This window comes from Cuculus canorus, chromosome 25 (genome assembly GCF_017976375.1).
Source record: "Cuculus canorus isolate bCucCan1 chromosome 25, bCucCan1.pri, whole genome shotgun sequence".
Taxonomy (NCBI): domain Eukaryota; kingdom Metazoa; phylum Chordata; class Aves; order Cuculiformes; family Cuculidae; genus Cuculus; species Cuculus canorus.
In genome coordinates this window covers 1,810,032-1,822,686 of record NC_071425.1, presented here as the reverse complement: position 1 = coordinate 1,822,686, position 12,655 = coordinate 1,810,032, and the positions used below count along the sequence as shown (strand labels likewise).

Here is a 12,655-nt window from a genome sequence, read left to right as displayed (position 1 = left end):
GACCTTCTCTGTTACCTATGCATCAGTTTGGGGGCACAGGTCCTGATTTTCAGCCTTTTAGCCACAATTTTGACGGGCAGCGGGCAGGGGAGAGGGGCTGCTGAGGAGAAGGCATAAAGGTCTGCTGCAGTTCGGCTAAATACAACCCAAAAATACACATAAAAGGCTAAATATAACCCACTCCCTCAAATACCGCAGTCTGAGGAGGAAACCAAGCTTGGGTTGAGGGGAAAAAGTGCCTGCTGGTGGTCCCGAAAGGGACAAACCCAAACCAAGCCTCTCCCTCCCAACAAAGAAATCCCAGTCGCCATCAGCAGTGGGATCAGGATTCCACAAGCTGTGCTTTCTGCTCACGGTTATTCACGGCTTTGGGTGCTGATGGAATGGTTTCCATTACCAATCCAACCTGGAGTCTTTGGCATAAATGAAAATATGCTTTTTTTTTGTAAGCTGTGGGGGTCACAAGTCCTGAGAGAACCCCACGGTCGCCCTCCATGCCCTCAGGTTGGTCACCCTGCGCTTGAATTTGTATATTTTTATTGGCACTGACAAGGAAAAAAAGAGAATTGGGGGGAAAAAAACCCAAAAAACCAAAGAAAAACAACCCTATCGAGTTAATATTCAAAGCAATTTTCAGTTTATGCTCTCTGTGAGGAGGCAGGGCAGCGGAAATGTTCCAAACCAATCTCCAAAGCAAACAACCTTTTGCAATAAATGTTTGCCAAATGCTAACAGAAATATCAGGACAAAAATGCACCCATTAGCAGGAGTTTAGCGACTGCTTAAGGACAAGAAACATCCTAGAGAGGGCTGGAAGTTGATGCTTTCTGCCTTGTAAACAAATTAGCTTAGAGCAACAAATAAGATGACCCTTCTTGGCTAATATTATGAGTTTAGCTTGTTAAATATTTAACGTTTACCTTTCAATTTTCCAGTCTGGATTAAGCAGTTCTCTAAACAAGTGGTATCCCAGCAGCAGATGGAGATGCACAGCCCATTGCCCCGCTTTGGCTGAACTCCCTAAGAAATAAAAACCACGTTAAGTCAAAGAGGAAGCAAATGGGACCTTTCAGTAAAGTCTACAATATTTGCCTTTGGAACTCACGGCTTTTACTCACTTTTCTTTACATTAATTTTATCTAGTGCTGTTCTAAATTAAAATAGTGGTAGTGGGTTTGACTTCAAGTGGAATAGAAGCAGATTGAGCACTTCTGAAAACCTCTGTGGCCGAGTAGTTCTCTCTTCCACATAACACAATTGCAGACCCAAGGTAAGACTTTCAAAAAACACACTTAAAGATGCCATAAATCATTACAGTCCTGTAAAAGACAGTAAAGGGGGGGGACAGGGGAGGAAAAGAAAGTCTCAGACGACTGTATCTCTATTTCAGAATCGGAAATATGGATCAGACCTAACCTGCCTCGATCCAAGTTTAGCATTGCCCTGTTTTTAAGCAGGAGTGGAGCTGCCGCGTGTGTTACACACAAGGAATTCAAGGTGTCTCACATCTACTGTGGTTTGTATAAAACTTCCACTGAGTTCAGACTTTGCTTTCTTGGCTTTTAGAAGATAAACATTTTTCACATAACCGTATATTTATCTATAGGGGGTATTGTGATGATTCTTAAAGTTGTTACATCCATTTTCGGTCTGAATGCCTAATAAAACACTAATTTTAGGAGCAGTTACACTTGCTCATGAGCCTTGTGAGAGTTTAAACTAGAAGCTTCTTTAGCTAGCTAGAACGATACCATACCCAAACTAAACATGCTCCCAACAAAGTATAAGTTCCTTAAATGCACAATGCGAACTCTATCCAGCACGCAAGCACAAGCCAGCCAGACCCATTTGTAACACATTTAATGAAATGCCCCGTATTCTCTCCGTTGTCAGCACAAACAGTGCTCCCATTGTGGATGTGGCAGTTTTGCTTTGTGGCATATTAGAGAGGTCTGGCTTGCGTGCTTTCGTAATAAATATGAAGGATGTTTGGAACTTGTTTTCTGTAATTTCTGTAAATTTTTAATCTCTGAAACAATGAGGTCTATTCTCCAAGTGTATTTCCCGCTGATGGTAACTGGGATGTTGCACTGCAGCTTGGATGGGTTCCCGTTATCTTACTGCTGCCAGCTCTTGTAATTATACTGCAGCACTCATTCTTTCTGGCAATTTCCCTGAAGCCCCAGCTGCTGGAATCAAGAAATAGTGTGAAAAACCTCAGTTAAAAAAATATACTGAAGAGCTTGCGAGTCTCAAACTCATTGTTGCCTGACCACGTGATGTGTATCTGTTCAAGAAGAGAGTCAGCACCCAGAGGGCAAATCAAAAGAACATATTTATTGGTCTTTAAAACTTACTACTTTTCAGACCTTCATCACCTTGGCAAAGCCTGGGTCAGTGGGCACATTTATGTGCCTATCACGCATGTGAAATCATATGAAATTAAGCCGTGTATCAACTCAAATGCTGCAGGAAAAAATGGTTTGAAGCATCACTTTGGCACTTTTATTCTCTTTTTTGGTCAAATGCATGCCTGTCAGTAGTTGTTGCGCTAAAGGAATCAAGTAATGTGAAAATAATTTCAATAACGCAGAATAACAGATTTGAGTCAGAAGGGACGTTAAAGCCCATCCAGTTCCAACTCCCTGCCACGAGCATTGACACCTCCCACTGGATCCGGTTGCTCAAAGCCCCATCCAGCCTGGCCTCAACACCTCCAGGAGGTGATGAGCACCTCTATAACTCTTTAGTATCCTGTTGAATAATTAGTGTAAGAAGATGAGAGAATGTTAATTACCGTAGCTTGAGCCATCAGATATACATCCTCATGTATTTCCCTTTAGAACTATCTTCCTCATTTTATGATGTCCTACACATATGATGTCCCCCAATGCTTTGGTCCTTTCCTCCTCTATGAACAACCAAACACTCCATTCTCTGAGACACAGAATTAGAAAATTCTTCAGTAAATTCCACGTCATTGCACTAAATAATAACAAAAATTCATCCTACCTATATAAAAAGATTTTCTGTGTCTACAACAGAGAGATTTCCTCTTAGCCTAGTATTTTCCTCCTCTGAAAACAAGACTTTCACTATCCAGGTGAAGTTTATGAGACTGGTAGAGCAATGACCCGCTACACCTTGATTCCCAGCCAGAAGCATCAGTGCTGTAACCGTTGCTCCAGACGACGTTGCAACCGCTCAGACACAGATTCCCACTCTCTGTCAACACTTGGACGTTTTCAAACGCTGCCATTAGAGATCTTTCAAATGGTATTGAATTACCTTCCAGGTGAGCATCTAAGAAGAAAACTATTACTTCCAATAACTGAAAATTACCACAAAAGTTTTCCATTTTGAGAAAGCCATTATTTTGTTTTTTCACCTTTTAGCTAGTTAAAGTCACTTCATACTACTTATTCTCTGAATTTCACCTTTTATGTGTGAAGGATCAAATGAACCAAATTTAAATGATAATTACACATTTTTCTAAGTGTTTTTTGCTTGCTACATGTGAAAAGCATACCTTAGATCTATCAATTTTAATTACTACAGTCTGTTGCCAAAGGAGATAAACTAATTAAATTCTGTTTTATTAATAAATCATATTTCTTGGCCTGTTTTTGAAGTAAGATAAAGTTATTGACTAGCGATCAGCATTTTTCTTGCCAGTAAATGTTTACAAATGTACTGAGTTTTGCTTTTTCAGTGAAGGATATCAGCATACTGAGCATGGTGTCAAAAACTATCAGCAACCGCCTCGTTAATTACATCTCAACCCCAGCAGGAAACCGAAGGCTCTTACTGCAAGACTTCCATAACCCTGAGCTACCTGGCAAGAGAGAAGGCTCCTATATTTTAGAGCACTACAAATCTCTAGGTGATACTTTAATGCAAATGGTAACAATTAGAGGAGAAACAAACCCAGCTAAAAGGTTCCTTCTGTTAAATGCGTTGATCATTGAAACGCTGGAGATGTGGCCCAAATCATTTGCTCCACTCCCTCTGAAAGTGAAGTCCCTCCCCATTCCAAAAAGCCCACTCAAGTACCATTGACTGGCAGGGAGAGGAATTACCTGAAATGATTCCAAAACCTCTTAGTTAGGGAAAACTACAGTACATTCTGCCTCCTCTGTGTTAAATTTTTTACATTCAACGACAAGGAGGGCTCGGGCAGAGGATCAGTTCTCAGTAGTAGGTGTTTCCAAATTTAGTTTGTTTGGACACCACCACTGGAAACTGCAGCAGAAACCGAGGCTCCCAGGCCCCACGCGAGCCTAAGGAATTTGGCTGCTCAGACTGCCTTCATGTATCACATCGGAGTAGCTCACATTCCTTAGTCTGGGAAATACAGCCGCAGTACTTAAACCCAGCCTAGTCCTAAAGTGGCCAACAACAGTTTCTGTCAGGGAGCCAGCTCGATAGTCTGCTTGGGATGTATCGCAGATCACGTTCTGCTTCTTAGGAAAGGAGTAAGCTTGTCACAAAAATGTTATCACAGTTGTTAGTAAGCCGCCATCTCCGTGACAGCTCTTTGTCAGAGTCTAAAGACAGAAATGGGCACAAAGGACACATTTTCCTGTCACTCTTGGCTTAAGTGCAATGCGAAAAGGTCTGCACTTACGCTGTCACGGTGTGCTGTGTGCTAGCCAAACCCTTTCTGGGTGAAAAGTTCTTTCCTTCAGGTGCTCAGACCTCTTTCTATCAGAGAAAGAAATTAAATTAAAACTTAACGATCCATATCTATATACTGTTACCCATCTGACCCCCAAAAATGTGGTTTATTTTACAGAGAAATAAAATGATACCTTGGTTTGATGCAGAATTATAAATACGGTTTGAACTTAACACATTAAATAAAGGAATACACAAGGGTAAAGGGACACTGTTAAAGTCATTTAGACCAAAGACCTCCTATTATAAGCAATTCACAAAGGTTTCGAGATACCTTAAAATAATATTAGCATTTTGTTTTTAAAATGAAGTCTGAAACCCTTCAATTCTGTTAAAAAAAAATCAAAATGAGTTTGGGCTTTGTAGCAACGTGAACCCATGTGGGTGTGAACCCATTGCTGCAGTAGGCCTAGCAGCAAAACCATCACATATTCAAAACATAAAGATCACTGGCAGTATCTGTGTCATCAGTGGAAGGCTCAAGAGAACATTTTTGTTAAGAGGTCAGTTGCAAAATCAATATTTACTTTACAGCAGGAAAGCATAGACTCGATGGGAAAAGTCATTGCTGTGCGGAGAGCCTGGGCAGGGTTAGAGTTTGCATAAATCTCACTTAAATGTGGAGGGGTCTGGCTCTACTCAAGTCCGCAGTAAAAATCTTCCAGCACTTGTAAAAGGGGTCAGGATTTCAGTCATTGTTTCAAACAGGCTCGAGTTATAAATGATGGTGGCCCAGTCCTTCCTCGCAGCAGTGGTTTTGCTCTGCTGCTCCCGGGTTTGTACCTTTTCCTCAACACTTTTTACTCAACATAGTTTGCCCCTGTATTCTGATTTGCAGCTACACTGCCCAAATGACTTCAACTGCTCTTCGGGGAGTTTTGTCCAAAGTCTGATCCAGTCCACAGAAAATTGCCTTGGCTGAGCTTGGGACCATGTCCTTGGCTGATGGATAAATTGTGTCTGTCATGTAGGAATGCCGACACACTTCTAAATAAGGAAGGAGACCGTTTATAACCACAGTAAATGCATAAAGTACTTTTTGACATTGGAGAAATTCTGTATTTTTGCGGAGACTGACAACTTGGGAAAATAAGGTTCCTTTATTATTTCCCCAGGAAAGCACATGCTTTTCTGTGGATTTCTTGATTAATTAACAAACGAGATATCTATTTTATTCTGGTAGAAGTTTTTGAAGAGTAGGCTGTTAACCCATTTTCTGTCAGTGAGGTAGGAAAAGATGCTGTTAACAAACAGCTTTTTTTGCGCTGTAATGAACTCCAGATTCTGACATCCTGAACACACACCATTTCAGCCTGGAGAGGAAAATAATTTCATCTCTTGACTATATTTTACATTAATACAGTTTAAAATATTTTCTTTTTAAAGTATTAGGCTACTTTGAAAAAAACTTGGAAGCTCTGCTTTCGGTGATGTAAGGGGAAAACCAGTGATCCCCAGGAGGCTGGTAAAAGAGGTGCAACAAGTAACATTTATTTCCAGTATTTTTAGCAGCTGTAATTCCCAAACCAATATAACCATTTTAACAAGGCTCCAACTGTGACTAAGAGGGACTTTCAAACAACACAATAAACAAATTACAGCATAGGAAGCCTACGTACTCCTTGGCACCATTTCTTTAGTAAAAGACATCCCTGCTGCAAAAGCACACAACGCGTGGAACACCGGTTTGTGCTGCTCTTTGCCTTTTGCAGCAGCAGCTCTGTCTCCCTAGCGTGCACGTGCCTGCGAGGCGACTGCATGAACTGATCCAGGAACGTCTGTGCCATGCATGTGAACTCACGGTTGTGTGTGCAATCATTTTGCTCACAGGGTTGTTGCTTAAGAGATGCACACTTCTGTTACCTACAAAAGACCGGCTGAAGTCTGTACATAAGATTCTCGCAGAAGTAAGTTCACATTCAGTTCCTTTCACTAGCATTTGCCCCTTGCACTTACAACACCATTTCTATAAGGCAATTACTAGTTGAATTATGCCTTGTACTATCCCTTTGACAAAGTTTATGAGCACAGCGCAATGAGTTTATTGATTTTCAATTTTTATTTAAAATTTTATTTGAATAAAAATAGAAAAAAGTAAGCCAGTATATCAAACACAAGGCTGCTATGAGATTTCCTATACCAAGATCAGTAGTTTTCAACTTTTCCTCAGTTGTGGACTGCTAGGAATTTAGCAGCAGAAGAGTACAGCTCTCCAGTGAAATTTTACTCTCCTGCAAACAGCATTGCTCTTAGAGGCCCTTTGAACACTTATTTGACCACAGCTTTGAATACAATGTTAATCCATAACATAGATGCTATAACTTGATTCCTTATGCAGTAAGGGAAGGGAATCCTGAATCTCCCTACTCAGTGTTGATGCAGAAGTCATACAGAGAACTTTCATTTACAGGAATTACGTTACGGTTGGTTAAGATTAATTACCAGTGTTGTGCACTTGCAGGTTTCCTGTTTTAAACTTCTGGGTTGTCCAAGTCCTTTGAATTGTTTAGGATTACAGTGCTACGGGATATTCTTACAGGTACAGTATCTTTATGGAGAGAAGGAAAGTATCACAAATATAAAAGAAAATTAAGGTAGTTTTCTAAATTGATCTATTTTTTTTCAACTTATTTAGAATTTGGGATGGTTTTGAGCTTTGGGAGGTAGGGATAAGGTACTTATTCACACAGCTCTCTGAATTTCCTTTCTGGTTATTAAAGTCACTGATTTGACTCTTGGGAATTCCTTGGTCTGGATTTCACTACCAACTTGTCTGGATTTTGATAAGCGATTTATTATCCAATAAGATGTGGAAGAAGGGAGCATTTTATTACCCATCTTCACATTCGCAAATCAAGAGCAGAGATGGTTTAATTTAAAAGCAAATGGTTAAACACATCATATTTCTCTTAGCTTGTGGTGGCTTAAAATTAATTTAAAACCAAAATACTATCAGCATCAACTGCATTAGTTCAGCAATCCACAGTTTATTTACTGTAGTGACTCCTGTGATTGCAAATACGCAGTAAAAAGCAAAGTGTAGGATCTTCTTAACACTATTTGAGGTGTTTGATTGTGAAGTGTCAGGATTGCCCTAATCGAGGCTTTACTGGAGAGCAGCTTTGTTTATGAAAATATAGAAACAAATTCTCTCTTACAAGAACAGGCATTTTAAGCACATTTTAAATACATTTCAGTCCTAGAAACTTGTGCAGATGGGTGCCATATACGTATGTGGCATTAAAGTATTTGATAATACAAAAAAAAAGTGATTATCTTTTCCTCATTAAGAGTTACAGATAATTATTTTGCTTTGTCTTCAAAGCAAATACCTTTGTGTACTTTTCCACATATGGTTCAAACCCAAAATCTTGGCCCCAATTGTGGAACAGTGTTAGCAGCTTTTCGTTCTGGGCTGCGTTAAGCTTAAGCACAACCTCTGCTGTAATGCACAGCAGCTTTGAGGCAGATAACAGCTACAGGTACAACACCTTCCCTCTGCTCTCTGATAAATTGCAGGACACATTGCATTTATCTAATATGAGAAATGGCAGTGTGATCTAAATCTATGGCTCATTATATTGATTTTTAGTCCCCTCTTCCGTAATCTCCAGATTCTGACAGCAGGTTGGGATGAATTAGAGTGTCACCGCGTTTTTAACTTCCTCTGTGAGCTGAGCAAGTTACCCCGCAGAGTACAGACAGTTGTCAGCAGCAAACCAGGTAATAACCAAAGCAGATAAAAGTCCTGCAAAAATCAAAGTGTGCTATCATGGAGAAGTCAGAAAATGAATCTTGATTATAAGATGCATCTAGAATTGAGAATGCTTTAGCTCAGCTAAGCCTTGCAGCACCAATCCCTTCCTGACTCTCCCGAGGCTTCCGTTAGCTCCAATGTTATGGAGAAGGCAGGCATTCTAAAGCAAATACTCAGCTTTCATATAGATGAATACAGTTCTTATTTTCTTCACTAAAAGCAAAGGTAAGTGCTTTTGTCTTTGACACACATCCTGTAGTGAGGAGAGCTGTCTTGAGAGGCACTTAAGGTTTTTTTGAATCATTCCATTATCAAACTGATGCATAAGTTATGTATATACATAAACAGTAGCCTGGACTTGAATCTTTCCCACTGTGCCCAGTGCCAGTAAAATAAATAGCAAAGGAACCAGCACAGAACTAAAACAACGCAGTAGAAAGTTGTTTGATATTTCTGAAACACAACACTGATGTGGCACACGCCTCTCAAGAAATTCCCATGTTACTCAACACAGAACTGGCTATTTCTGTGGAACACTTCATGTACAGCCTTGTACACACTTCCTCCTGTATTCACTTACTGATGCCTTCAGAGAGAAAAGATCAGAGTAACCAAAAACCATAGCTGAGAGCCCTTAAATACACACACTATCTGCTGCAGAAAGGCATGAGAGGGTGCATCCATAGAGTCTATGGCCTGAATTAGTTCAACGTATCCAAAAGACCCAAACTTGGGAAGTAACAGATGAGAATTATACTAAATACCCCCGATGTTCTTGGTTATCATCATCTGTATTGCCTGAGGCCTAATGTATTTCTAACATCTACACTCTTTTACCCTAGGAAGCGCCCGAAAGCTGGAGCTGCGGATAAGGTTGTACTGCCGAAACGTCTTGTTGAGCCACTGGATTCACCGGAGTGATTCTGCATTTTGGTTGACGCGTATTTTAAAGCCATGGCCCATGGTCAATCAAGCTCGCCTGCTGTATATCATCTTTGGACCTGTGTCCTCTCTTGATGGCGAGTAGTCTGGGGGGTTAATTTTAAAAGTTTGATCCCTGAGAATGAGGTTTCTGTGCCAGATGCAGCATTTCCAAAAACCAAGCTTTATGCAAATAAAATGTAATCTTATCACCTAGAAAAAAAAATGTTCTTAAACAGATCTCAAACATAAATGATATACATGTGTGTACGTATATACATCCACATATATGTATGAAGTTACAATTCAAGCGAAGAAATTGCACCCCTGTTCCTCTATTCTCCTCTGTTTGTGGTAGAGTTAACACAAACTCGCCTCAAAGCAGCATCTGTTTCCCTGAAGAAAAGCATGCTTTCTCACTTAATTACTAGACCTGGGTTTCTTTAAATCCCCCTTTGATTTGTGCTGCAACTGCCACTGTCCCTGCAGAAACGACAGATGGGGAAAAAAAAATCTCTCTGTCACAAAGACAGAGTTGTGTTACCTGAATTTCCCTCCCCTGACTCTGCTGCGAGGCCCAGTTTAGCACCTTCCTTGTTTAAAAAGAATTGCTTTGTCACTTAATAGCAGCTGTGATTAATATATTGCTCAGGACATGTGGTTTGGCAGAAAATGATAGAAGGACCAACAGATGAGACCAGTCTGAAAGGTCTGGCAGATGCAATTAAACTGCTGTATGATACAGAAGCTAAAGAATGGACAGCAGATGATGTTATCAGTCTTGTGGATGAGCTGTCAGGTGTGTTTTTGCCTTTATCCTTAATCCATAGGATTATATGCTCATGCCCTCCAAATCTGGCACTAAGTGTGTTTCAGCCACTCAGCCGCCTCAGGAAACAGACCATAATCTTCCTCACAGTAGCTGTGGTGTAACTGGAAAAGTCATTAGACTGGGAAGCCAGGCAGTAGCTGGGAATGAGAGAGAAACCCAGCACTGCTTACAAATTCAGGCTGTCTTTCCCTATTGTGAGGGATTTTAAGAATCCGTTCAGACCTTTAGAACTCAAAGTCTTGCCCATTCGTTATTAAGAAAACGTTGTCCAAGCTGCATAAGTTGAAAACATAGTGTTTGTTCAAGCCCAAATTCCACCGAATAATGTTAACGGCCACACTGAAAGTTAGTTTCGGGTAAGATCGTGTCACAGAAGCCATCAGGGAGAGCTCTAATTGTGCTGCCAGTAATTGCTTATACGGCTTCATTGCTGCAACTGTATTCCAGAGGGATCTCCTCACAAATTCTGGTTACCTATTAAAGCCAGCAATTCCTAATTTCACATCTTCCAGAACAGTTTTTGCAGCACTCTTTTCTTTTTGTTTAAAGATCACTAAAATTCTCTGTTTTGTTACAAAGTTGTTCCCCACGAGTGGCTCATGGAGAACAACGCTCGGCTTCTTATCCTGAGCGGAAACAACATTTGCTTCACTTTCATGGCCAGTAAAGCTACGAGCGGGAGAGTCATCGAGTTAGCCAAGCTTGTGGTCTTCCTGGCTTTGGTGAGTACCCCTGAACAGAGCAACCTCGGGCCTTTTATTTACTTTACCCCTAGATTTGCTTCCTCAGACTGCAAAGCCATTTCCCATCTACTCCTACATATCAGGAGTAAGCCCAGCAAGAGGCTGGATATTCTTCCCTCTCCAGCACATCTTTGTGAGGTAGCCAGTCTCTCCTTGAGGAGAAGCACCGCTAACAAAAGGCTGAGAAGTTCCTCCATTAGCAACAACAAGAACAACCTCCATGTCTAAACAATAAACCCTAATTTTCCATGGCTGCAAACAATCCAGTCATTCATTAGGATCAATAGTTAATTCTAAGATACAATCCTAGAATCATAGAATTATTTTGGTCAGAAAACATTGTATTCATCATAAAAGGCTGTTTCTGATACTTCCTGTGTATGCCAGGTCTGTGAGAAGGACCTGTACTGCATGGACTGGGCCGTAAAAATGATGCAGAAAGTCTGCAAACTTTTTGGCACCGCAGGGGAGAGGAACAACTTCCTGCAATGCGTGGAGAACACTTTTGCTCGCGTGGTTATGGACATGCTGCAGACTGTCCTGTCCGGTAAGCCCACAAGTCTGCCAGCCAGGGCGAGCTCCTGAATCAGGAGGTAGCACTGAGCAAGGTATAGAATCATAGATTAGTTTGGGTTGGAAGGGACCTTGAGAACCATCCAGTTCCAGCCCCGCTGTGATGGGCAGGGACACCTCCCACTAGATCAGGCTGCCCAAGGCCCATCCAACCTGGCCTTGCATCAAGCAGCACAGTTACTAAGGCTTCATAGCCTGTCCTCCTCCCTGCCCTCACCAGGCAGAGCAGGAGTGCCTGAGGAGTTTTGATAACATAAAATAATCAAATCGAGTATCATAATTGGGAGAGGTATTTATTTTAGCCAATCTCTGTTGCCTAAGAGATTCCCAGTGCCTCAAACGGTGAAACCAACCATGATTTAAAACACATCCCACCAGAGCATGGGGCCTGAGCTCCTTGGGGCTGCGTCAGGGCAGGCTTTGTGCAGCTGCCAGCCAAGCTTGTTCAACTCAACAAGCTGCAGTTGCTCCCTGCTTGCAGCTTGTCAGGTGTCCTAAAGCCTCCCAACTGATGAGGGTGGCAAGCTGTAAAGGCAAGTGGCCTGCTCAGTTAAGGCGGATTTTTGTCCTAATGCACAATTGTTCTTGTCCATCTTCAGACAAGCTGGTGAAGGGATTTTGGAGCTCGTCTCCAGTGTTATTGCACAGCTATCTGCCATCAGGTGCAGTAGCCAAGGCCTCATAAATCTGAGAGCAGGCTGCTGATTCAGCCACTGCTGAAAACACTGAAGGAGTAATATTTATCTTCAAAGAGTCCTTTAGTTTCACTGATCATTTAAAAATGTTTTTCTTTCCCTTGGTAGGGGACCGTGACGAAGAAGACAGCAGCTTTTTGAATTTGTTTCACCTTGTAAATGCACAAGCAAACTTCCACAAAGAAATTCTGTACCTGACCATGAGAAGCAACCCCATTTGATGCTCTGAATTTTACTGACTCTTGCTCTACTCCTGTTGGATTTGGGTTCACTTTTTTTTTTTCCTTTTGCAAAGCAACATCCAATTATTTCTGAAGTTTCCATTCCAGTAAGAGCTGGAGTGGCAGCAGGAGAAGTTGGTGACATGTCAGGCCAGCTGAATGAGCTCATGGAACATTCTACAGGACCTCGAGCTGTTGGCAGCAGAGTCCTGTGCCTTCTGCTCCTCTGCGGTGAG

General features: G+C 41.4%; 1 protein-coding gene across 1 annotated transcript; it reads left to right on the top strand.

Moving 5' to 3' along the window:
* Positions 1–3,258: 3,258 nt before the first annotated feature.
* FBXO47 (F-box protein 47) lies at positions 3,259–12,419 on the top strand. Its single transcript, XM_009556702.2, has 10 exons — positions 3,259–3,295; positions 3,713–3,883; positions 6,508–6,584; positions 7,139–7,216; positions 8,292–8,400; positions 9,277–9,453; positions 10,008–10,154; positions 10,767–10,909; positions 11,318–11,477; positions 12,307–12,419. Exons 1-10 carry the CDS (start codon positions 3,274–3,276, stop codon positions 12,417–12,419), a joined length of 1,197 nt encoding a protein of 398 aa, XP_009554997.2. The 5' UTR covers positions 3,259–3,273.
* Positions 12,420–12,655: the final 236 nt, after the last annotated feature.

What these genes read in the sequence shown, in the direction of transcription:
- FBXO47 (XM_009556702.2), top strand. Translation starts at nt 3,274, where the DNA reads ATGGTATTGAATTACCTTCCAG. An exon ending in GCTACGGGATATTCTTACAG is followed by an intron (nt 7,217 to 8,291) that starts GTACAGTATCTT and finishes CGTAATCTCCAG; the next exon opens with ATTCTGACAGCAGGTTGGGA. An exon ending in TCTTGTGGATGAGCTGTCAG is followed by an intron (nt 10,155 to 10,766) that starts GTGTGTTTTTGC and finishes TTTGTTACAAAG; the next exon opens with TTGTTCCCCACGAGTGGCTC.